Source organism: Alternaria metachromatica, assembly GCF_023757995.1.
Source record: "Alternaria metachromatica strain BMP 0045 chromosome Unknown scaffold_2, whole genome shotgun sequence".
Lineage (NCBI taxonomy): Eukaryota > Fungi > Ascomycota > Dothideomycetes > Pleosporales > Pleosporaceae > Alternaria > Alternaria metachromatica.
In genome coordinates, this window is record NW_026055493.1 from 788,279 (window position 1) to 812,134 (window position 23,856).

A 23,856-nucleotide genomic window follows, 5' to 3' on the forward strand; every position below is an offset into this window, starting at 1 on the left:
ACCCAGAGAATCTAGTAGAATTTCTGGCGAAATTGACGAGGATAGCATGATAGTGGTGCCACCTGTCGGATTTAAGAACGTTAGCACGTCAGCAACGTGCATGAAGAGCCAGAGTGCAAAAGTCCTGTCTTCAGTTGCACATTAGATTTCTAGTATAACACTTGTTGTCTCCGGTTTAGGTGCCTCAGACGTGGAGTGAAACACGTGAAGGTTCTATCGGAAGAAGGCTCTTTGCTAGATACACATGGAGAGAATATTTGATATATTGGTGGCCACAAGGACAACCTTGGCCAAAGATATAGAAAGTGCCGACAATGCATGATCCAATAGTAAATGTAGAAATACATGTAAACTTTTCAGGGTATCCGTGCCATGCAAGACTCCAAGTAAATGCAGCAAGATGAAGAACAACAGCATCCGTGAGAGTACACGTCTCAGCCTACTAGTTCCTCTTCTTTTTCTTCTTCCTATTCCGGCTCTTCTTCTTTACCTCATCACCACCGCCAACGTCAACTTCTGGCCCAGCTGCGTCGAGGCGGATGTTGCCATACTTCTGCCGGATCTCGTGCTCGAAGCTGTCTTTTTCCAACCTGAACAGCGCCATGGTAGCCCTAGCATCCTCAACCGAGCTATGAGCACCGACTTGAATCTCTACACCCAAGAGTTTGTCTGCCAATAGCTTCAAACCTGGAGTGCGCCCCGGTATTATAGCCAATTCTCTAAACTTTGAGAACTTGGATGTATCGCGGATGAAGCGCTTGTCGTGCTTCAAGATGAGCACGTCGAGATCGTTCTTCACCGCGTGACCGACGAGTATGCGCCCGGTGAGCAGGATCTTGAGGTCGTTTCGTACTTCGTCGAAGGGTCGCGCGACGTCTTTGCGAAGATGTCTAGGCTCGATGCCAGAGACTGCGGTTCGATAGTCGGTAACTTCGATTCCTCGGGGTACCTGGACGTAGGAATCGTAGACCTGATGACCATGAAAGTTGACCAGCGACACTCTTGCCAGCGCAGAGTCTCGATTAGGCTCTGGGCCAACTCCCACCATCTCACAATCCAATGCGACGTATTTTCCAGGCAGCGCTACCTCTGAGACGCCTTCGTTTTCTATGTCGGGGAAGTCGGGGTGTGGTTCGAGGATAGAGACGGCTGCATCGGCATCCTTCGGGTCGCTCAGAAGGGGTGTCTTCTTCAAGGAGGGCATGGAGATGCTCTTTGAGAGGGTTTTGGCGTTGTGCTGCTTGGCTGAAGCGCCGACAGACGCAGGCTCCTCCATCTTCTGTCGCTTTCTCGAGGGCAGAGGTTTTCGCGGTGTGTTCTTCTGGGACCCGTTTACAGCTTTTGGTGATTCATCTCCGGGCTTCCCATTGACGTGCTGAGGTCGCTTGCGCTTGAGCGAAGACTGCTTCTCGTCCTCGAACTTCTTGCTCTTCGGAGGTGTCGCGGGCGTGGAAGGCTTGAGTCGCTGTTGCAGTATCTTCCAGTTGCTGGACAGAGTGCTGGGGTCGATTGGAGCCATGTTGTCGTCACCTGCGCGGCATAGCGGTGTCAGGGTCGTCCTGTCAGTGGTTGTCGAGGATGTTGGCCGTTTGCGCTTCTCCGCTCAGTCCCCGCGAGCAAAAGTTCAAAACTGCGCTAGCACCTTCCAGATGTCGGCTCGAACGCGACGCAAAGGCCCGATCGGCAGGCGGCAACATCGCGACTGAGCCCAGCACCCCAACATCATCGCGACATCAAACCTCACAACAGGTCCCAAAATCTACCAGAATCGAGAAACGCGTGTCGCATCACCATGGCGCCTCGAGAAAACTCGCATGAGCCCTCCGGGACTCCGGCACCCGTAGAAACAGGCTTTGCCACTCTTGCACAGCTGAGGTAAGTGCGACACCATGCGCACAGTTTGAATATGTATGCTGACGCGCTGCGTGCAGGACTGGCGTGAAGGCGTGGGTTGAGAAGGTACGTGAATAGCGCGCAACACCGCGATGTGCATTGCAAACCCCAGCCGCGTGAACACCAATACAGCAACACCAATACTTGTTGGTATATAGACTAACACTATACAGGATGGCGAGAAGCGCAAAGCTGAAATTCTGTCCATTCAAACCAGGCAGGGAAGGCCCAAGTTCTACGTTCATTACGAAGAGTTCAACAAGCGTTTGGATGAATGGATCGAAGCCGAACGGATAGATTTATCAAGAGAGGTTGAGTGGCCAGCACCCGAGAAAGCAGACAAAAAGAAGGGCACTGCCGTTAAGACCGACAAGGCACCTTCAAAGTCTGATCAGAAGAATCTCAAGCGATCCCGCAGCAAACTTGATCGTGAGATCTCAGGCACACCAGAATCGACGTCTAGCAACCTACCAGGCAAAGCCCCGAGGCCGTCCAAAGCAAGTGGCAAGGAGAACCAAGAACTCATAGTCACCAGCGAAGTCACCGATGGCACACCGAAACCCGAGGATGAGGAAATGGACCTTGTCGACGTGCAGGATGCCGCCGCCGCAGCCAAGGCCATGCCACCCCAGGATTATTCGCGAGAAGATGAAATCGAGAAGCTACGCACATCCGGGTCTATGACTCAGAACCAGACCGAGATCTCGCGAGTGCGTAACTTGGAGAAGATTCAGATGGGCAAGTTCGAGGTCGAGCCTTGGTACTTCTCACCCTACCCAGTGGACTTTGTCGACTCAGATGTAGTCTACATCTGCGAATTCTGCCTTGGTTACTACGGTGAAGTAACGCAGTTCGAGCGTCACCGCACAAAGTGCCACCTGCTCCACCCACCCGGCAACGAGATATACCGAGATGATTACGTATCGTTCTTTGAGATTGACGGGAGGCGGCAGCGGACATGGTGTCGAAACCTCTGTCTACTTTCGAAACTCTTCCTGGACCACAAGACGTTATACTACGATGTCGACCCTTTCTTGTTCTACTGCATGTGCACGCGCGACGAACACGGCTGTCATTTCGTGGGCTACTTTTCCAAAGAGAAAGAATCGGCAGAAGGCTACAACGTTGCCTGTATTCTCACACTCCCCCAATATCAACGAAAAGGATTCGGTAAACTGCTTATCGACTTTTCCTACCTTCTTTCCAAGCGTGAGAACAAGCTCGGATCTCCAGAGAAGCCGTTGTCTGATCTGGGTCTGCTCGGATACCGTGCCTACTGGCAGGAGATTCTCGTCGATATTCTAATGGAGCCCGGCCGAACCGAAGCTAACATCGAGGATTTGGGTGCTGCGACAGCAATGACAACGAACGACGTGCTGCATACCCTGCAAAACTTGAACATGCTGCGATACAGCAAGAACCAGCATGTTGTCGTCCTCACAGATGCAGTTATCGCGCAACGGGAGAGACAGAAGGCGAAGGAGAAGCTGAAAGGCAAGAGGAGCATTGATCCTGATCGTTTGATTTGGAAACCACCTGTGTTCTCGGCCGCAAGCAGGACATGGAACTGGTGAATGTTTGCACTGTTGGTGTTGATCGGCGCATTTCTTTGATCCAGATTTTGATCAGTTGGCATTGGTTTGGCGCATGGTGTTAGCTGTTACTTCTTCATGGTATACCCAGACCCATATCCATATCATCCTAGATCGTTCGTCGTCTGCTCAGGTCGTTTCGATTTCATCCTCGTTTTACTCTCCTTAGCCCGTGCCGTCGAACCACTCAAAGCATGTCATTCTGCTTGCGGCTTCCTCAAATCTCCACTCCAGCATCACATCTCCCTGTGTCGCCTCACCAGTGTCCGCCCCAACTCTACTAGTCTTCAAGACAGTCCTCAACTCTTCAACAGCATCCCCCATTCTCACACCTTTTTCTCGCTCCACCCTCACGCATCGCTGCTGCCACTCTCTCCTTCCATATCGGTGTAGTACATTCCGATACTCTCGATCCCACTCCGTACCCTCCACACAATATATCTCGATACTCCGCGTCACGGGTCTCGTCAAGTATGCACTCATACTAATCCTGCCCTCTTCAGTCTCGTTCTCACACCCCGCGAACCACTCATCAAATTCTCTACTACTCATTCGCGTCCTGAAACAGATTCCCATCTCGCCCCTCGCCATCTCGTCCAATCCACCTATCAATTCACACACATGCTTCCCCAGCCAAGGATGCAAAAACGGAACAAGCGCGGAAAGAACATTGCCATAAGCGCCTTCGTGCCAGAAGTAGTAGTCATCCGAGATATCCAGTGGCAAGCCAGGATTCATCCATTGTGTCGTTCGTGAGAGAATGTCTTGGGCGAGAAAGCAGACAGGTTGTGGTAGTCTATCGAGGATCTCGGGCTTTGTAGCAGTGGAGGGGATTGCTGATGAAGCGTCGCGAAGAGGAAGAAGGCGCGGAGGGAGATTAAGGCGAAGTGTTTCTCTCCAGTGCTTGGAGACAGAGGCGTATATGGGAAGTTCGGAAGGGGGGAGGAGAGTGACGATTTGGATGAGGAGTTCTGGGAGGAGGAATATGCGATGCATCTTGCACGGGTGTCGCAATGATAAGTTTGGACCAGATTTGGCTGTAGTAGATAATTAAGGCTTTATAGTACTACATACTGGCACGAAGAGCTTAAAGCAAGCTGGATGTTCCGCATGGTGTATGCTTATCGCCATGCCCATTCCGCTTCCGCTATCTTACACAACAGGTAGTCAGCCAGCTCACGTCAGCGGTGCAATCAATGTCGTGCTCGTAACGTGCATGCAATCTAATTCGTTGAACATGATGCGAGCCGCCTATTGCGGGGAGCTAGGTGTGCTTGGCTGGATTACGGAATACTTCGGGTTATATAGCAACATAACAAAAGCCTACGCCAAAACAGCCATCAACCCCACGATACCACCCGAGCCAATAGCTACTGCCCTGAGCATGTTCAACTTGCCGAACTTGTCCAACAGCTCATTTACCTCTTGGTCCTCTGCTTGGGTACTCTGCCTCTCCGTTTTCTCTTGCGGTACACTCAGATCCTTCCATTGACTCACGTCATCCTTGCTGTCCACGGATTCATCAGCGCTTCGCTCTTTCGATCCAGACTTCTCCCGGTACTCGGCAGACGCCTTACTTCGGCTCCCGCCCAACTCTTCATTCTTCCTGATAAGGGCGAAGTTCGTGGGTATCATGGCCAGACCCGTGATTGGCGCGATGCTGAAGGAAAGCGCGGCGGCGGCTAGATAAAGGCCTGGTTTGCCCTTGACGGCATGCTGAATGATTGAGGATATCGAGTTGACAGAAGATGGTGGAAGAGATTTGTAAGCGAGATAGACGAAGCCGGATGCGGATGTGATTGCGGCTGTTGGAAACGTGTGGGAGCCTCTTGAGAAGAGCCAGCGTATCATTGGAAGAGATCGAGATGCTGGCTGTGATTGTAACATTGGAACGTCGAAGAGAGATAATGCTGCTATGCCGCCCGACGCTAACAGCGCGGTGGATATGCTCAAGATCTGTATGGTTTGTGTCGCGGACATGTTGGACGGTGGGAGATTGTGTTTTGGGATATTGTTGAGAATGGTTTCCAATTTGTGAGCGATCCAGGAGAAGCAGGTACGCTTTGCTATATACTTGAGCGTGAATGGTCATCCTGTTGGCACACAACGCGTTCCGCGGGTCCCGCAATGTTAGTGGTCTCAAAATGATGTCATGGTGGCCTATCATCAACCTTCGCATTTCTCGTACTAGACGAACACTTCGGTCACGGTGTGTTCCAGGCCCGACATTGTCGCAAAGTCGAGAAGTCTAATCAGTCCGCTTGCGCACCTTGGGTAGCGCGAACCAGCAAGCAAGCATAACAGCGTACATGCCAAGTGCAACGGGGTGCAGTACCCAAGTACCTAAAGAATCAGTATCCTGATGATTGCGCATAGAATAAAGGTCGCTTACCGGAAGCCTGCGCGAGAACACCAGTTGTGAAGGGCGCAACCGCACCACCTGAGCTTCCTGCTCCGCCAATGAATCCGATTGCGGTGGTCTGAATATGACGAGGCATGAGGCGCGAGAAGATGGTCTGCGCACACGGGTAGACGGGGCCCAACAACAAGCCCAACAAGCAGACAGCGACTGCATTTCCGATCAAATTTGGTGTCAACCATGCCAGAAGTTGAAGAGCTATGGTGCCGAGAGTGAGGATGACGACAAATCTCTTCTCGCCTATTCTGGGCGCAGCGTGAGTGAGTACAAAACGGCCAAGCGTGATGCCTCCCTATTCGGCAATTAGCAGAAGCGACACAGTATACAGCAAATATACATACCCAGAAGCCTGCTGTGACATATCCGACCTTCGCAGGGTCACCATTACGGTAGTTGATGAGGTATGAGATGAACCAGCCTGAAATGCTCACTTCGGCTCCTTGGTATGCAAAGATGAACAAGGCGCCGAAGATGGTGACTTTGTTCTTCAAAGCGAGCTTGAGGATCTTCATCTTGGAAGCGGCATCTTCCGCAGCAGTTTGCCTACTGGTCGTGGTCTCCAAGAGGGTCTCCTCAGAGTCTTCCGTGTATGACCAGAAGGACCATGCTGCGAAAGCGATGCAGCAAAGTCGCAGCCCGACAGTAAGGAAGTAGAAGCGCGACCACAGAATCCCTTGTGAGACGATTGCTGTTCCGATTATGGGTGCGACTATTCCACCGACGCCATAACTGCCATGCGAGAGGCCAAGAATGACAGAAGGTGGATGGGTGTTCGCACAATAGACGTTGTTGAGGGCCAAATTGATGGCTGCACCGAATCCCAGAAGAAAGAAACTGACGTGGTCAGCGGTGCGTTACTGAGTTCCGAAATTCAATACTTACGATACAACGACCAAGGGATAAGGAGGTGTGCAAACAAGGATAACATATGCGGACAACTGTATCAATTCTGCTATAATCAGAGTCTTTGCCCTTCCGAACTTGCCTAGGATCGTGTTCGTGAAGAAGGCGGCAGAGATGAAACCGATGGCGTTGCTAACGAAGACCAGAGACATGATGGAGTACGAGATGTGGTAGTACGACTCCATGTACGGAATCAAAGCACCGACGACTGACCACTGGTTAGTCTAGATTCTAATCAGGTAATACCAAATTGGCAGGTCTATGACAATGTTTCAACTTACCCGAGTCGTTGATTCCGTTTGAAAAGTAGATCAAGCAACAGCAAAGGATTCTCCATTTGGTCATCGGTTGAGCGTTCCAGGTCCTGATTGTACCAACTGCATCTTCTCGATTCGGTGTGGCCGGACGACTCATCTCGAGTTCATTGGGGGTCTTCGGGGTCTGCGCGCCCTTGGGCAATTCATGCTCTGCATACGATGCTTGTCGGCTATCGTCCTTTTTGCGAGAAGCAAAGTCCACGAGTTCGACGTCCGGTAGTACACCTACATCGCCGAGCGTTTGAGGTGCTTTGCCCTTGCTCTTCTGGTATGTCGGTTCCGGGTTGGTCACTGAGGCAGGCTGAATGTCGAAGAGGCTGTGAAGTTTGGAAGACATGGCTCCAAGTTCCCGGTCTGCGGTTTTCTTTTGCGAACCCGAAGAGGATGTAAAAGCCCTGGACTACGCGCCTTGGAAGCGTCTGTTCTGATTGTGCGTCTCAGGTAGTAGGAAGTAATTGGGCGTTCAAGTTCAGTGCAAATGCGAAGGCAAGAGTCATAAATAAGAAAGTAGCCCGAGCGACGACGTGCCAGTGCGGGAGACCCTAGACCCTTAATGCGGCAGTCCACGAAGCTTTCGACGAGAACACTACTGGCCATACTGAGGGCTGAGGGCGCTATCGCTGATAAATCATGGGATGCACAATTACCCTACATTACCAGATAAACACGCGCCGGCTCCGACTTGGGGCCTATCACAGCTGGCGGGTAAGTATCGTGTGGTCGCGCTGCAGCAGTGTGGAGATGGTGGTCGGTCGGTAAGCAAGTCGATCATAAAGCCTGCAAAGCGTTTGCAGGGACAGACGCGTCTAATGATGCAGATAGCCGTTCATTCCTGGCAATGGACCCGACAGTCGGAGAAAGATTGGGTCTAGGCTCGTGAATTGAAAGGGCGCAATACCCAGAATGTGGTGAAAGTGCGAACTTTTGGGGCTCCGAGGAGCGGGGACAACTTCCCCACCGGGCTCGGCCACACCTTCCTGCTTTGAAATTCACGACCACCCCTCCCATATTATCTCCAAAACTACCACAAGCGATCCATCTCCACCCTGCTTACCAAAGCTCAACCCCAACATGGCCCGTCCAAAGCGCAATGTCCTTGCCACCATAGACAGCACAATCACACCGCCTGACGCTTTGGCGCCGAATCACGCGATCGCGCGCATCACCAAAGCCGAAGGCAAAAACATCTATGCCGCCGAACTGCCAGATGGCAAGCCTGTCCTTGCAGAGCTGGAAGCGAGGTTCAGATCCACAGTATGGATCAAGAGGGGCAGTTATGTGGTCGTAGATACCTCTGCTCTAGCGGACCGTGAGAACAAGCTGGATGGGGAGATTGTGAACGTGGTTCGCGATGAGAAGGCGTGGAGGAAGATGAGCTACTGGTATGTTCCAACCGGGTATCACGTAGTGTTTGTACAGAGCGCTAACAATAGTATACAGGCCCAAGGAGTTCGTAAAGAAGTCGACGTACGTCCAAGATAGCGACGACGAGGAATCGACCGTCGGCAAGATGCCGCCCAGCGACTCAGACGAGGACTGAGTTCCCCGTCGCATCACTCGGTGTGCGCATGATCTTCCTCAATTATACCCTTCGTCACGCCCTCGTACTCCTTCCTCGTCCCCCACCATACGCCTGCGACCGTAATCGCCAGAACGCCCACAACCGTCGCCGAGCTTGCCGATGTACTCGGGTACACATTCCACGCCCACTCTTGCGCACCCCATAACGCATACACAACGGCCGGATTGAAACCTGCTTTCCATAGCAGGAATGGCGTACACCACGCGACATAAGCGTAGAACTGGTAGTGCAGACTACGCGCGCACAGTAGGCCAATGGTCATCGCTGTCAACATCGTCGTCATAATGAAATCCGGGGTGATCTTGCTGGACATGGTATCCTGGTCCCGAGGCTCAATGGCTGGAATACAGAGCTTGAGGAATTCGCGGACATTGCGCTTCGAGGGCTTGATCCAGCGGGTTCGCGCGTACCAGATGAGAAGGCCAACATGCAGAGCGAGCAAGCCAATGGCGAAAGGGCTTGAGAGGAACGTAGATTCCGGGACGAAGCGCCAGTTCACGGTCCATTTGTAGAGGAAGGCACGGCTGAGCTCGAAAGCGCGGGCGAAGTAGCTTGGTGCGCGCTTCCTGAAGGGGTAGCCATACAAAACCTACATTCTGATTAGCATCAATTGATAAGACTCCGTAATCGATGATTTACTTACCGAAACCTGCACGATGATCATGGCCTGTGTCAAGGCTTCTCTTCCACCCAGTTTCATGACCATGAGAATACCCATTGCTGGTAGAGGCAGCAATAGGCTCATCTTGACGTTCAGCCCTGTGCTATACAGCGCGCTCCCCAGATGCCATTGATCGCGTTGGTAGCAGAAGACAGCCAGCCAGAAGAACAGCACCGCGAAACAATCATTGAAGCATCGTAGCATGAAAATGCTATGCATGCGCTTTGAAAGAATCAACAGCGGGAAAATGTACGGTGGAACCTGTCAACATGTCAGCTTCTACTTCGTGCGAACCTCGAACATCATTAGCTAGAACAGGAAAGTACTCACCCTCGCCTTCCTATAACATTGAAACACCACACCAAGCGTAAGCAAATACACTCCCGCGAAAATATACTGCGCGAGAGCGATATCCCGCCCTTCATCCGTCCACTTGTAAAGCTGCTTGTAGATCCACACATGCGCACCAGGGTACACGAGCGGACCCGTCGAACCAGCAATATTCTTATAGTCGCGCTCGCCTTTCAGAAAGATGGCTATTTGCTGCATGTACGTTGTCCAGTCAATCTCAGTATCTAGAAACCTCGCTGTTAGGACACGTGGTGCGTTTTCGGTGAGTAAGAAAGGAGCACGAACAAGGTATCTTCTCGATTATCACGCCTGAAAGCGCGGCGTCTGCTACAAGCAGGAGCGGAGTCATCCATCTTGTGTGATCGGGATTGTAGGCTAGGTCTTTTGCGCGGGCGAGGAGCGACATGGCGGCGTTCGTTGTTGCACGCGGTTTTGGTGATGGCAAGTTCGGGGGTTAACGATGGTGTTATAGTTCGCGTCGCGTGTCACGTGGGAAGGAGGTTTGAGGTTTCAAGGATGGCAGTTTCGCGCGACGTGTGTTTCAGGCATCATTTTTCTCGTGCGAGCTGTGCATGGTGGTTTGACGTGGATTGCACGTTTTGTATGGAGTCAGACGCTGTTGCGCTCATGTCATGGTGTTGTGCTATTTACGGCAAGCGCGAGGTTTGCGCGTCCAGCACTTCGTTACTCTTTGCTTCAATGCCCTACACGCGATGTTCAATTCGAAAGTTGGTCTTCCGATGGTTTCGTTCGTCTTTTGTACTCGCAGCTCAAGTACTTTTCTCACACAAATGTGGCACGATGCCGTCGTCGTATTCATAGTGGCACAAATGATGAAGAAATTAATGCTGCATTAGGTCTAGGCTCTAAGGAATGTCTGTACAAGAAGTGCTGAGATAATCATGAACACTGAGAAAGGTCAAAGCCTATTCTCAGTACTGGCTGGGTGCTGGGCACGCAGGGGCGGCGGCGGCGGGAAGCGGGACGAAGGTGACATAGGCATCGGAGACACCTTGGCAGACGAAGTCCTTAGGGCCGTTGCCACCGGCACGGCAGTAGCTGGGAAGAGTGGTGGTACCGACATAGGTGAGGCTGAGGAAATGTTAGCAAATTTGAACGGACCGCGCATTCAAAGATATGGGAAGAACTTACTCGTCGCTGACACCCTGCTTGATGATCAGGCCGCTACGGTCGCTTGAGAAAGCGAAGTCGATGAAGCTGTTCTCGCCGCAAGAGTAAAACTTGTTGTCCTCAAGCTTGTCGGCTTGGGAAGAGCAGTTGAAGTCGAGGGTACCTCCGTTGGTAGCCTTGATGTTGAAGCCGAAGCTGTTGTAGTAGGTTCCCTCAGGCTTGCGTCCGAAGAAGTTGGAGATCTTCCAGACGTAGTCACCCTGGGTAGCAACTGGGCAGGATGCGTCGACCTGGCGGGCCTCGAGAGGTGCGGCGCTGGCAACGGCAGCGGCAGCGAAGAGAGAAGCGATGGTGGTGAACTGCATCTTGATGGAGTTGGTTTGAAGTTGAGACGAGGTGTTGGATAGTGTGGTAGGTTGTAGTTGAGTGTGAGAGTTGGTGTTGGATGATGACTAGAAAGTGAGATACTCACTGGCATTATATAGTCATCCCACCTCGTATTTGGGGTACTGTACTCCTGCCACGATCATCATGTCCGTCTCGTCCCAAGGTTCAATACGAGAAGATTGACACCAGGCGTCACCCTTGACCTTACCCACTAGAACATACGAGAAAGGTGTACCATGAAATTTCTCCAGGAACACGAGCCTCAGACCATGCCGAGAGCGCCGAAACCACACTCTATCCCAATTTTTGGAGCCTCAGTACCCTTGCCAACGGTGTCACGAACCAGTAGCGGCATCCGGGGTGACCGGATGAGGCGACAGGCATGTCCTATCCGGGCAGTTGGCAGACCTAGCCGAGCTTGGATCGTGCTAAACATACGAGATGTGACGTCTAGTAGGATGAACCAGGTATGCATTGGGCGCTGGCCGATCGGCTGTGCATGGCCTTAGTTCGGAAAACTAACGGCATGACGTCCTGGCTATATGTATTCTGATTGCCGTTGCAACACCGTACATGCGATGGTAGGCGACTGCTTCTTCCACATTTGTATCAGCGCGGTGTACCCTAGAGTGCTCGCGAACCACTATACCTAGGTAGCTTATCGACACACTGGAAGCGTAAAAGAGATGTCCTATGTTCCTGAAGTCGAGCCTGAGTGCTGTGGACCTGAGTATGTCGGCCGCGTGAATGATGACTGCAATCTCGTAGAGTTCGATCGGTCCGTTCCCGAACGACCTCATCGTCCACAGAAATGGGTGGTCCAAGTGTGGGGACGAGCGTAATATCAGTAATCGGCGCCGCCTCCATCACCTTGAATAATTTCAAGGTTAGCATGGAGATCACTCGTGAACGAAGGATCGAAATACGACGTCGCTTGGGGTTGAACCGAGATGGTGGAAAGTTGAGCCGTGACATCTGGAAGGAATGGCATCATCGAGCCGGTTGTTGCGGCTGTGGCTGCCGATCACCTACCTGGCTCGCGCCCAGGGTCCACGCTCAAAGACGGAGCCAGGAGCTAAACAATGACACCAACACCACTGACGCAGCATCGGAGTTTGTCCGGCGGCACGCTATATTTGCTATTTTTGGACCCGCGATCGTGAGCTTGCGCTCGACGCTGAACGAAAACTTTACGACCCAGGTTTACATCTAACTTCAGGAACTGGCACGGGTGGCGACGAACTTAAACTCACTGCACCCACCGTGCGCAGGGCGATTATCAAGGTACACAGGGACCTGAGACGGCACTCGAATATCTTATGGTTCCGTTCCGTCATTCTCGGAGATCTCGCTGTTGCTTTTGAGCCTGACGGCAACTGCCACAATTTCGATGGATGACTGAACAGTTTGCTAACCTCATCGGAGTCTGTCGGGTAAACAATATTGCACCGGCGTCGATAGGACCGATACACTATTAAATGTATGGGTGCGGCAACGAAGCACGAGGTCAGAAAATACTCTTACTGCGGATCTGTGGACAAGGAATAGACACTCACGTCGTGATTAGGGAAAGCTGGTTGGCAAATCCCTTCAGTTCCACCGCTCATGAATGTGGCTGGAGCTGTTCGATCATGTCTGATCCTGAGTGCTCAGACAGCGGATCAGTAAGGGCACACGTCTTACACGAGATGACACGTAGGACACTGCCACAATACACATGGGCAGAAGGAGGGGTAAGACCGGACCAAAGACACTGAAGAGCCTACCATATGTACCTGTGTTGTACATCCGGCGAGTTTGGAAGTTCGTTTGACGCGAGATGATACAGGAACCTTTCTGTCTTGCACATTTGGAGATCGAGCTTCCAGATGAATACTTGCATGTAGGGGCAAGAAAATCCGGGATCTACCACCATCTGTTACACGCGACCAGTCATGAGTATTGTTACAATATACTGATTGTGGAATGTGTTGCAAGAAGAGGAGGTGTACCACAGTAAGTACCCGTTCTGCTGCCGTTGCTCACCGGTCGGACCACAAGGTCAAGATACCCAAGTCAGCAAATTGATGGCAGCATGCATGGAATGCAGTACACGCGGAACAAAACATCTCCCAATAACGGGTACGTACGCAGGATGCTGGCTTCCCCAGACGTTCTCTTGAGTATAAACAGTCGGCATGGGCACTGTATCATGCTCGTCACTCGCGGTTCCATCCGCTCTCGCTACGCTACCTATCCGTTCCGATATTGTCTGTCTGCCTGACTCATGGATTCTGTTGAGCTCGAAGAACCCTATGACGAGGAAGGCAATTTTAGCTATGCCCATAGCGAGGATGACCTCGACAACGATTACACAGGCAGTGGGGGTGAGCAAAGTGGTGAGGACCGATACGCGAACAGTGAGAGCAATGGAAGCGATGAAGCTCCCGATGATGCTTCAGCAAATGACACGGATGGTGAGCTTAGTGACAGTGTGATTAGCGAAAATCTTTCGATGTCACCAAGCGATGATGACGAGGAAGATGAGGACGAGGAAGATGAGGACGAGGAAGATGAGGACGAGGAAGATGGAGAGCTCGAGACAGGTAGCATGGAAAGCGATGCTAGTAGCTCAGACGAAGAGGACGAAGAGGAGGTGAATGACAAAGGAACCGATGTTAGTGGCCCAGACCAAGGGGATGATGAGGAGGTGAATGACACAGAAAGTGACGATATTAGCTCAGATGGCGAGGCAGTATCAATCGACGAAGAAATCATCAACCCAGTAAGCGATGAAAGCGGCTCGGATAGTGAAGCAGATGTCTCGATTGGAGAGGGCGCTGGGGCAGACACCTCAGTAGAGTCTGTGGGATACAGCGGCATGTGCAACAATGACAGCACTACACACCATGAGCAAGAAAACGTCTTGACGAGTACGCGGAGTAGCCCGGGAGGGTGGACGGAGTTCAAAAAAGGACAGAACACCGCACCTATCCACCATCACAGCACCTACCAAGCTTATCAACCCAACAACAACTATCAATCTACATACGACCATCAAGCAACCAACAATTATCAGCTGACGAACACCCACCACCCGTACAGCAACAATGAGAAGACCAGCAACTCCCCGACGATCGTTCAGAGCCGAAAGAAAGTTCCAAGACGTCTTCCTGAAGTACAAACTGTGCTCGATGCGTCGACTCTCAATCGCAGTAATACGCCGGCTGGTGCGCGGAAGATCGCGCATCCAAATGCAATGTCGTCCAAAAAGTCTAAAGACAACGCCCGCAGAACCAACGAAGCTCATCTCTTGCACCGTACCAAACCCAATCACGGACACGCCGAACTACCATTCGAAACCAAGCATCCTCGAATATCGAAAAATCTTGGGAAGTCGAAAGCCGGCAATGAGATCAGTATGGCTGACGAGCTCTTCCTTCCGGTCACATCAACTCAATCTACCAAAAGCAACCCAAAGCCCACAGCAACAAAACGCTCTCCTCTCATGCACGAGACGGAAAGAAAGCCTGTAACAACTGCAAGTCCTAAATCCAGCAAGAAGAAGCGCAAGCCTACGGTCCATGAGATGGAGGGATCTGCAATCCAAGTCCCCGCGAACAGCAGGCAGCAGTCCAACAGCAAGGCCAGCGGTACGAAGTTGTCCAAGAACAACGCAATTCGCTCTCATCTTCGACCACCCCCCGTATCTTCCAGCGACACAAAAGAGACATGGGTCCCTACCAGCTTCTCCAACCCCCTAAGGTTCTCCTAAATGGCATCTTCGCCGGAGTGATGATGCAGAGGCGAAAGTCTACAACAAGCATATTTGATCATGCATCGCATGCAATCATCGGCTTCAGTATGTCGAAAGAGCAAGGTAAGCGGTATGAGGAAGCTGGGATGAAGAAGTAAAAGGCGGCCAAGGATGGTTTTATACTGTGGTGGAAGCCTTACACGTCATCGGCGGACTACTTTGATAGGGGAGATTAAGTTGAGTATTCTGGGAGGTTGATCTACGAAATTCTCGACGAATTCCAATTCATTATGCTGTGTTATAGTTCTGACCAGATAATAGTTGCTTCACTCACTAGTCATTTGTTTCATCGTCTGCCACTCAAAAACATCTCCAAGTACTTTGCAATGGTTGGAGCGAAGAAGCACGTAAAGCCAAGCCTCTGACGTAGCACCCCAGCCCAAAGCCTGCCCATATGTGGTGCAGGTTAATCGCGACCATACAGACGATGCCATACGATAGCTGTAATGCCGACGATCCGGTCAGCACTTCGTAAGATGTACACCGATCAGGACAACACCTAGCCAAACGTCATATGCCTCTTCCAACTCAAATAAGAGGTCCTCTCACAAGGACGCCTAGATCACTTTCCCGATTTTGCTTTTTGGATTCCCAATAACAACAAGATTCATTGGTCACGCACGCGATTCTAGCATACCTACCCCTCCATCAGCAACATGTCAGGCATCTTCAGCCTCTCAAAGTACCTTCCCCGCGCCTCTCCTCGTCATGCCCAGCCTTGCGATAGCGAGAAATGCGCCGAAGACTTTGGTCTCGACGTAATGCTCGTTTACCCAGAGTCGAAGGAATCGGCTGAAGACTGGCCAGCAAAGTTCCGAGCTATCACGAAGTCGAATGTCTATTGCTTTCGTATGCAGCCAAAGGCACTGTACCCAGAGAAGGATCTCCAAAGCTCTTCAGAAGAGGGCGCAGATCTGCCGACTGATCCGAAACCAGAAGGCGCTTACGACAAGTCATCGACAAGATCAGTTGTATTTGTTGCTGAGACACCCGAGGCTCGAACTGTTTATGCGGAGGTGCGCCAGCCTGAACCGATCGTACTCGACCACATGAGAAACCGGATACCTTTTGCTGGACGTGTCTATGGCGTGATCGAGCTGCGACGTAAATCCAATTTGTGGTTCACATGTATGCTCGCATGGGGGCAATGGGGCTTGCACAACATCGTGAAGAACTACTACGGCTGCCGGCAATCGACCGATAAGTGTCAGTCTGCGAGACAACCGAGGATCGTCACCAATCCGTCAACTGGCTTCGTTGTTTTCGTCACGATCATGTCCATGCTGGACTACTGGATGCAGTACGACATGAATCGAGGGGACTATTACCAGCGACTATGCCTGGTTACTGGGATCACGATGGGCTTCCTGTTGAGTCAGTCTGGTCCGTCCATGGAATCGTTGCCTACGTTGATGGCTGCGATGAACTTGACGATGACTTGCAGCGCTTTTGGGCACTTGATCTGGCGGAAATACTTCAGCACGTGTGAGAGGAGGCTGGAGCAGAAGCTAGATGAGTGGAAAGATGAGGCTCGCTGTACCCAAATTTACTTGCGGAAAGACTCCAAGCTCGAGTGCGAAGCCCAGAAGCCCCACGTTGTCAAGTTCCACGAGCTGGACTAGGCGGATCGAGTGTCGATTACTATGCGAGTAGGATGACGGATAAGCTAGAGGGGAATCTGTGACGAATAGTCCATGTCAGTCACGTATCTCGAGTCTGAGGGCGGCTTGGGTCCGGGTATTGGGCGGTATTGTTATTCTTGATTGTGCGCAGGTCTATTCCCATTGTGTGCCTTTTAGTCGTTGCATGAGATATTCCACTTCCACCTCCTTTGTCAAGGGTATGACCCAATCCTGTATTGTCTGTTAGTACGAAGTATGAATGAATGAGGGCACTGAACGTACCTTGTACATGCCAACGACGGCGTCTGCATTCACCTTGGACGAGCCGTTCGCGCCCAGGTCCGGGTCTGTGCCGTACGTCTTGGCCTTTAACCTCAGTCTCTCCAGCACCTTCTTTTCTACCGCAGCATTTGTGATGGCCTCGTCGATGCCTTTCCTGTTTTCGTCCTTGATCAACTTGACGAAGCGCTCTGTCTCCTGCTGGAACTTGGCCTCGGCAACGAACTTGCCAAAGTGTATGCGCCGCGACAGGGACTGGATGGTCATGACATCGCAGGTGGCAGAGGACCCGTAGTTCTCCTGCGACTCTCCCCGGTCCTCGCGGTCTGTCTGCAGACATGCGGCGGGCAGGATGTGCTTGATGTAGCAGTCCTTCAGCTGGGCGTTGACGTTGACATTGTTCGGGTGCAGGATCTGCGGGTAGTTGAGGGGCTTGAGGATGGGCTCCTGGAGGACTTCTGGGAAGAAGGGGTATTCGTCGGGCGACTGGTAGCGGCGGACGAGGGACTGCAGGCGCTCCTGCTCGCGCAGCATCCAGTCGAACAGGCTGGTCTCGGGCTCGCCAATGTCGACGCCGCCGGGCACGTAGATGGTCCGGTTGAGGGGGAACTGCACGCGCTCGATCAGATGGAAGGTGATTGTGTCCTCGAGCCGACTGTGTGTTGTCAGTGAGACTCAGGCGCGCATGGCGGGGAGGCGTACATGAGCTGGAAGCGGATGTTGGCCAGGTCAAGCGCCTTGGACGCGTCGGAGAGGTCAATCGCGTCCATAGTTCCTTCTCAAGCTCCCAAAAGGGCAGATATGTGGGTGAGTGATGTTTGCAGCCATGGCAGTCCGGTCGTGTCCCGAGCATCGGCGTGCTCTTCGGCGGATGACGCAGGCGGGTGCCGACTGGTGAGCTCGGTAGTCACTCCCCTCCGCAACACCATTATCACCATCTCGAGCACCCGACGCGCCTCTCGCCTCCCGCCTCACCGCCTATTGGCCTTTTGTAGCACACGCGAGCACCTGATCTGAGATCCTAATGCGAAGATAAGGATGCCCTAGCGACGTCTCCTCCACTGCGCCGCCCGTAGAGTCTCCCGCCACGCCTGCTCGCATGGCCTCGTCCACCGCCCGCAATGGATCCCCAGGTCGCGGCCGGTCGACCAGCCCGCGCTCGCCGCGGTACTCGCAGGCCTTTGACGACGACGACGAGAGCAGCTTCATAGACTCGCTCCCCGATGTAGCCCCACCGCACCTTCCCTGAGCCCACGGTGATGCTAATGCTCGCTAGACCCGCCATCTGCAAGCTTTTGGCAAAAAAGTCACAGCCACCGCCGGCAGCTTGATAGGCGCCGAAGGAGTCACCCAGCACTACCAGAACGCCATTGGCGAGCTCCACCGCGAGCTCAGGCGCCCGCTGATGCAGCGCTCCGTCTTTTCCTTCGCCCAGACCACCCCCCGCGAGATCGTGCGCTCGCGAATCTCCGTCCCCGAGATCCAGCAGCGCGCCCTCGCCTACATCCCCAACGACCTGCTCTCCAATATCCCCGAGGACAACGCCGAGTTCTCCCTCTTCCAGGGCTTCGAGGCCTCGCTGCCCGACGCCCCCGACAGCCATGCGAAGAAACACGGCCGCCACAACGCGCGCGGCCAGCGCCTGATCGGTGGCGGGGGAGACGACGACGATCCCAATGTGCCCCCCTCGATGCAGAAGCTGCGGAAGCAGCGCAACAGCATGGGCCACCGCCTCGAGATGATGGGCGTGCGCAAGCACATGTGCGTCGCCGAGATACACGAAATCGACAACAAGATCGCCAACCTCAATACCATGCGCAAGATGGTCCTCGACCGTCTGGCGGGGCTCGAAATCGAAGAGGGCGAGCTGGAGCAGGACCTGCTGACCGTGGACAACCGCATTGAGGACCTGCAAGAAGAGCTGGACGACGAGGCTGCACTGGCACCCAAGACGGCAGGGTCGCAGACGAGCGACGAACAGTCAGAAGGCAAGGGCGAATTCATGTCCGAGTCGATATACCAGAAGATACCCTCCTCGCCCAAGACGAAAAACAAGGCCAAGAGGCTGTCAAAGAGAATGTCCATGCCCGTACTACACGAGCATCTACAGTCAGGATCCAAGATCAAGGAACTGCCCGCGCACATGGACGCCATCACCGCCATGGACTTTGACGCTCCGTGGGGCATGATGGTGACCGCATCGCTAGACGACACAGTACGAGTATGGGATCTGAGCGCCGGCCGGTGCATCGGAATGCTCGAGGGCCATCTCTCCTCCGTGCGCTGCTTACAGGTGGAAGAAAACATCGTCGCAACCGGCTCAATGGACGCTTCGATAAAACTCTGGGACCTGAGCAAAGCCGAATACGCGCCCATGGATAACCGGATAAACAAGCCTGATGAAGAGAGTGACGATGGTCTGGCATTCGAGAACTCGGAAGACGCACCCCCTGCGCCACCGTCGACCAGCATGCAGGACTGCCCTCTCTTCTCCCTCGAATCACACGTCGACGAAGTCACTGCGCTACATTTCCGTGGAGACACTCTAGTTTCCGGTTCTGCAGACAAGACACTACGGCAATGGGATTTGGTCAAGGGACGATGCGTACAGACGCTGGACGTCCTCTGGGCTGCCGCCCAAGCCACGGCTACGAACACCTCCAACAGCACATGGCGACAGACGGGACGCTCTGCCGACTCCTCTGCCGACTTTGTAGGCGCCATACAGTGCTTCGATGCTGCACTTGCTTGTGGTACCGCCGACGGTATGGTGCGTCTATGGGATCTGCGTAGCGGGCAGGTTCACCGAAGTCTCGTCGGTCACACAGGCCCCGTCACAGCCCTGCAATTCGACGATGTCCATCTCGTGACCGGTAGTGCCGACAGGAGTATACGCGTAAGTCAACCATCTTTCTTCCGACTGTTCTCTGACTAACATGCACAGATCTGGGATCTCCGAACGGGCGCCATTGCCGACGCCTACGCTTACGACCACGCCATCAGCAGCATGATGTTCGACTCACGTCGGATTGTGTCTGCAGCAGGTGCAGACGTAGTCAAGGTTTACGACAAGACAGACGGAAGGCACTGGGACTGCGGACCCGGAGCTGACGAGAACGACAAGACGACCCACTCCATCATCGAACACGTCAGGATAAAGGATGGCTATCTGGTTGAAGGACGTAGAGACGGTACCGTGGGTGTCTGGTCGTGTTAGTAGAAATATGGAAGTAGAAACATGGGAGTAGAAGCGATGAGGATTGTATATAAGAACGGGCTGCGCATATGCCAGTCATGTAAATGGCAAAGTGTTGTACTGCTGCAGAATACTCATTACGATATCACTACCAATCAAGTTTATGCCACTGCAAAGGACCAAGATTTCGTCCACCCAACGTCTGTCGTGACGCAGGCGGGCCGCTTTCAGACGGGATATTAATACAGATATTATCCACAATGCCGTGCTAAACTCAATCAAACACGAAGTCTGCCCGGGCGGGATGCATGCTTGGTGAAGACCAACTTCAGTACACTGGTAGACATGAAGGGCTCACAGTGAGGTTTAAAGATGTATCCGCGTTGTCTGCAGGCTATGTTACATTTCCCATCATTGCAGTAGACATGGAAACACAGTTCTGACAGGTACAGCGGACGTTACAAGCACGCGGCAGACGGGGCCAGTGGAAGCTTGGTTGGTGGTGGAGCCACGCAAGGATGGCCCGCGAAGCTCCGATCTGCCATGGTGACGTAACGCAGAACCCCGATTGACATTTCCGCGCTCTGAGACGCCTTATCCCTGCTCCCACGCCGCCGTGGCATTTGCATACTACATTCGCTTGTCCTATCTACCTATGCCTTCTCATCTCTAATTTTGCAATTGAACCGTCAATTGCTGGCATCCCTCGCGTAGGCGCCTACCTCGATCCCGTCTCATCGCCGGCTTCCTCTCCCGGTTCCACGTGCTCCGCGCGAGCTCCAAATTCCCGCCATGCTCCCACGACAGGCCGCGTCGCTGTCGCGCGGGTACAATGCCACCTCCAGGGCCTCAATTCTCTGCAGACGGTTACCGCGAGCGACCAACACACAATTTCGCACATCCTCTAGCAATGGAAGCCCAGCATCCGCTGCGAGACGCGCCGTCCTACAAACCTCACAATTAAGCAGGCAAACCCCCACCACGACCGCGATACGAACCGTCTCGACGAAACCTCTCCAAGCTCCGCGATCACGTCTTGCCCGGTATGCCTACCGAACAGCAGCCATGCTAGGCTCTTTCGTCGCCGTCAGCGGTGTCTTGGTCATCGCCTTCTTCGTCTACGACGCCTACACATACAACGAGGACCCTATCGCGACCGATATCCCCGTCTCCGAACTCGCACTCAGTCCGAGGAGAGGTGGCCCCAAGAACCTGCCTATCGCCGACCACTTCGTCGACGACGATGAAACGCCCGAGAATAAGAAGCTCAAGCACAAGCCAAAGTTGGTCATACTGGGTACGGGTTGGGGCAGCGTGGCCCTTCTGAAGCAGCTGAACCAGGATGACTACCACGTCGTCGTTATTTCGCCGTCCAACACCTTCCTATTCACGCCGATGCTACCTTCCGCTACCGTCGGAACGCTGGAGCTCCGGTCCCTCGTCGAACCGGTCCGAAAGATTGTAAGGAGAGTACGCGGACACTTCCTCAAAGCAAAGGCTGAAGACGTGGAATTCTCTGAAAAGCTCATCGAGTGCTCAGCTGTAGATGCCAAGGGCCAGGAGCAACGGTTTTATGTCCCATATGATAAGCTCGTCGTCGGAGTCGGATCCGTCACAAACTCGCATGGTGTCAAAGGTCTCGAACACTGCCATTTCCTCAAGGATATCAGCGATGCCAGGATTATCCGTAACCAGGTCGTCAAGAACCTCGAGTTCGCGTGCCTACCGACAACATCTGACGAAGAGAGGCGAAGACTTCTATCGTTCGTGGTTTGCGGTGGTGGACCTACTGGCGTAGAGTTCGCGGCCGAGCTGTTCGACATGCTGAACGAGGATCTCTGCAAGCTCTACCCCAAGCTTCTACGCAACGAAATCTCCGTCCACGTTATTCAGTCCCGAAGCCACATCCTGAACACCTACGAAGAGGCCTTATCTCAGTACGCTGAGCAACGTTTTGCCCACGACTCGGTCGATATCCTCACAAACTCGCGCGTCAAAGAGGTCCAATCGGACAAGATCCTCTTCTCGCAAAAGGATGAGAACGGCAAAGTGGTTACCAAGGAGATCCCCATGGGTTTCTGTCTATGGTCAACTGGTGTTGCGCAGACCGATCTCTGCAAGCGACTCGCCGCCAAACTCGACGGGCAGAACAACAAGCACGCTCTGGAAACCGACACACATCTTCGTTTGAACGGATCACCTCTCGGTGACGTTTACGCTATTGGTGACTGCGCAACCGTCCAAAACAACGTCTCTGATCACATCGTCAACTTTCTACGCACGACTGCCTGGGAGAAGGGCAAGGACCCCGAGAAGCTGCAAATCTCGTACTCGGACTGGCGCGGCATCGCCAAACGCGTCAAGCAGCGCTTCCCACAAGCAGCGAACCATCTTCGCCGCCTAGACAAGCTGTTCGAACAGTATGACAAGGACAAGTCTGGCACTCTGGACTTTGGCGAGCTTAGAGAGCTGCTCTTCCAGATCGACTCGAAGCTCACATCCCTACCCGCCACCGCCCAGCGCGCTAACCAGCAGGGTGAATACCTCGGGCGCAAGTTCAACAAGATCGCCCAAGCAGCCCCCGGCATGGCTCTCAATAACGTTGACTACGGTGACCTGGACGATGCGGTATACAAGGCTTTCGAGTACAAGCATCTGGGTAGCTTGGCATACATCGGTAATGCAGCCATCTTCGATTACAACGGCTACGGCTTGAGCGGTGGTCTGCTGGCCGTCTACCTGTGGAGAGGCGTCTACTTTGCACAGAGTGTGAGTCTCAGGACAAGGTGTTTACTCGCTATGGACTGGACAAAGAGAGCGCTGTTTGGACGAGGTATGTTATTCCTTCCGTGGTGGTGTATGATTGTGCCTCAGCTAACACGGAATAGATTTGATGAACTTCTAAGCGATACATGGCTTGCTTTTGTGAAGCGTAGATCAATAGACCGACGACCGTTTTTCGGTACCTCATCTTCCTATGTAGATTATTCCTTGTTCGATCTACTGAGGGCGGCTTGATGCCGTCACTTTCACCAATATACTTTACCTTGTTCAACAGTATACATGTAAGCGTCGGTGAAGCATTTGGGTTTGCGCTACCAAGCGTATAGCTGAGCCCGCGCAGCGGCGTAGCTATTGGAACGTGATTCACCGCCTCCTTCTCATGGCCATCTTCACATCAACACAGATTCAATATTGTGGTTCAGTATATGCTGAGTTCGTTAGTCGGTCCAGGTCCAATGATAACGAGATACAGGCACGAAAAGTAAGCCGAGTCACGCCATGGAGATAACGGGCATACAAAGTAAGCCGGGTCACACCATAACAATACACCCCTCTACCCCACACTTCAACGGAATTTTGTCTTTGCGTTAGCTGAGCCGAGATCTTTGTGCTTTCAGCGCGATCAATAGACTTGAAAATACACCGAGTTGCTGTGCAACGCTCTCGTGGTGGAGGTAATGCGGATAGGAAAATCTCACGCCACTCGTCAGCGTACGACGAGCGTACACAGAATACACCGTCTTTGGTAGAGGTGGTGCTGCTTCGAGGATGTGTGCTGGTACAGGTATGATACGGGGGTAGGCAGAAAAAGAGCAAGTGAGTCGATGAGGGTGTATAAGTATCACCGGCTTCTGCCCATTTCTAAAAGCAAAACAGACAGCATCTTGAACGACCAGATCTTCCAAGACAAACATCTATCGCTTTGTTTAGAACTTCATCTGAA

The 23,856-nt window shown here is 52.9% G+C and overlaps 12 protein-coding genes across 12 annotated transcripts; 6 read left to right on the top strand and 6 right to left on the bottom strand.

Annotated features, from left to right (window-relative positions):
* Positions 1-442: 442 nt before the first annotated feature.
* On the bottom strand, positions 443-1,519 carry J4E83_001079 (uncharacterized protein; the record flags this gene model as incomplete). The annotated part of the gene is made up of 1 exon (XM_049328036.1): positions 443-1,519. One exon carries the CDS (start codon positions 1,517-1,519, stop codon positions 443-445), a length of 1,077 nt encoding a protein of 358 aa, XP_049192554.1.
* Positions 1,520-1,792: 273 nt separating this feature from the next.
* On the top strand, positions 1,793-3,467 carry ESA1 (Histone acetyltransferase; the record flags this gene model as incomplete). The annotated part of the gene is made up of 3 exons (XM_049328037.1): positions 1,793-1,875; positions 1,932-1,959; positions 2,067-3,467. 3 exons carry the CDS (start codon positions 1,793-1,795, stop codon positions 3,465-3,467), a joined length of 1,512 nt encoding a protein of 503 aa, XP_049192555.1.
* Positions 3,468-4,808: 1,341 nt separating this feature from the next.
* On the bottom strand, positions 4,809-5,465 carry J4E83_001081 (uncharacterized protein; the record flags this gene model as incomplete). The annotated part of the gene is made up of 1 exon (XM_049328038.1): positions 4,809-5,465. The coding sequence occupies one exon, from the start codon at positions 5,463-5,465 to the stop codon at positions 4,809-4,811; it is 657 nt and encodes a 218-aa protein (XP_049192556.1).
* A 268-nt stretch (positions 5,466-5,733) lies between these two features.
* On the bottom strand, positions 5,734-7,461 carry J4E83_001082 (uncharacterized protein; the record flags this gene model as incomplete). Its single annotated transcript, XM_049328039.1, has 5 exons — positions 5,734-5,828; positions 5,878-6,196; positions 6,246-6,738; positions 6,787-7,015; positions 7,089-7,461. The coding sequence occupies 5 exons, from the start codon at positions 7,459-7,461 to the stop codon at positions 5,734-5,736; spliced, it is 1,509 nt and encodes a 502-aa protein (XP_049192557.1).
* A 734-nt stretch (positions 7,462-8,195) lies between these two features.
* Positions 8,196-8,664, top strand: J4E83_001083 (uncharacterized protein; the record flags this gene model as incomplete). Its single annotated transcript, XM_049328040.1, has 2 exons — positions 8,196-8,506; positions 8,565-8,664. The coding sequence occupies 2 exons, from the start codon at positions 8,196-8,198 to the stop codon at positions 8,662-8,664; spliced, it is 411 nt and encodes a 136-aa protein (XP_049192558.1).
* Positions 8,665-8,677: 13 nt separating this feature from the next.
* On the bottom strand, positions 8,678-10,124 carry ALG3_1 (dolichyl-P-Man:Man(5)GlcNAc(2)-PP-dolichol alpha-1,3-mannosyltransferase; the record flags this gene model as incomplete). The annotated part of the gene is made up of 4 exons (XM_049328041.1): positions 8,678-9,295; positions 9,350-9,628; positions 9,698-9,942; positions 10,004-10,124. 4 exons carry the CDS (start codon positions 10,122-10,124, stop codon positions 8,678-8,680), a joined length of 1,263 nt encoding a protein of 420 aa, XP_049192559.1.
* A 526-nt stretch (positions 10,125-10,650) lies between these two features.
* Positions 10,651-11,214, bottom strand: ALTA1 (Major allergen Alt a 1; the record flags this gene model as incomplete). Its single annotated transcript, XM_049328042.1, has 2 exons — positions 10,651-10,810; positions 10,871-11,214. 2 exons carry the CDS (start codon positions 11,212-11,214, stop codon positions 10,651-10,653), a joined length of 504 nt encoding a protein of 167 aa, XP_049192560.1.
* Positions 11,215-13,413: 2,199 nt separating this feature from the next.
* On the top strand, positions 13,414-14,990 carry J4E83_001086 (uncharacterized protein; the record flags this gene model as incomplete). The annotated part of the gene is made up of 2 exons (XM_049328043.1): positions 13,414-13,422; positions 13,518-14,990. The coding sequence occupies 2 exons, from the start codon at positions 13,414-13,416 to the stop codon at positions 14,988-14,990; spliced, it is 1,482 nt and encodes a 493-aa protein (XP_049192561.1).
* Positions 14,991-15,688: 698 nt separating this feature from the next.
* On the top strand, positions 15,689-16,654 carry J4E83_001087 (uncharacterized protein; the record flags this gene model as incomplete). Its single annotated transcript, XM_049328044.1, has 1 exon — positions 15,689-16,654. The coding sequence occupies one exon, from the start codon at positions 15,689-15,691 to the stop codon at positions 16,652-16,654; it is 966 nt and encodes a 321-aa protein (XP_049192562.1).
* Positions 16,655-16,807: 153 nt separating this feature from the next.
* Positions 16,808-17,703, bottom strand: J4E83_001088 (uncharacterized protein; the record flags this gene model as incomplete). The annotated part of the gene is made up of 3 exons (XM_049328045.1): positions 16,808-16,885; positions 16,937-17,588; positions 17,636-17,703. 3 exons carry the CDS (start codon positions 17,701-17,703, stop codon positions 16,808-16,810), a joined length of 798 nt encoding a protein of 265 aa, XP_049192563.1.
* Positions 17,704-18,032: 329 nt separating this feature from the next.
* Positions 18,033-20,150, top strand: MDV1 (Mitochondrial fission protein; the record flags this gene model as incomplete). Its single annotated transcript, XM_049328046.1, has 3 exons — positions 18,033-18,158; positions 18,210-19,829; positions 19,878-20,150. 3 exons carry the CDS (start codon positions 18,033-18,035, stop codon positions 20,148-20,150), a joined length of 2,019 nt encoding a protein of 672 aa, XP_049192564.1.
* A 771-nt stretch (positions 20,151-20,921) lies between these two features.
* Positions 20,922-23,034, top strand: J4E83_001090 (uncharacterized protein; the record flags this gene model as incomplete). The annotated part of the gene is made up of 2 exons (XM_049328047.1): positions 20,922-22,962; positions 23,018-23,034. 2 exons carry the CDS (start codon positions 20,922-20,924, stop codon positions 23,032-23,034), a joined length of 2,058 nt encoding a protein of 685 aa, XP_049192565.1.
* Between the last annotated feature and the right edge of the window lie 822 nt (positions 23,035-23,856).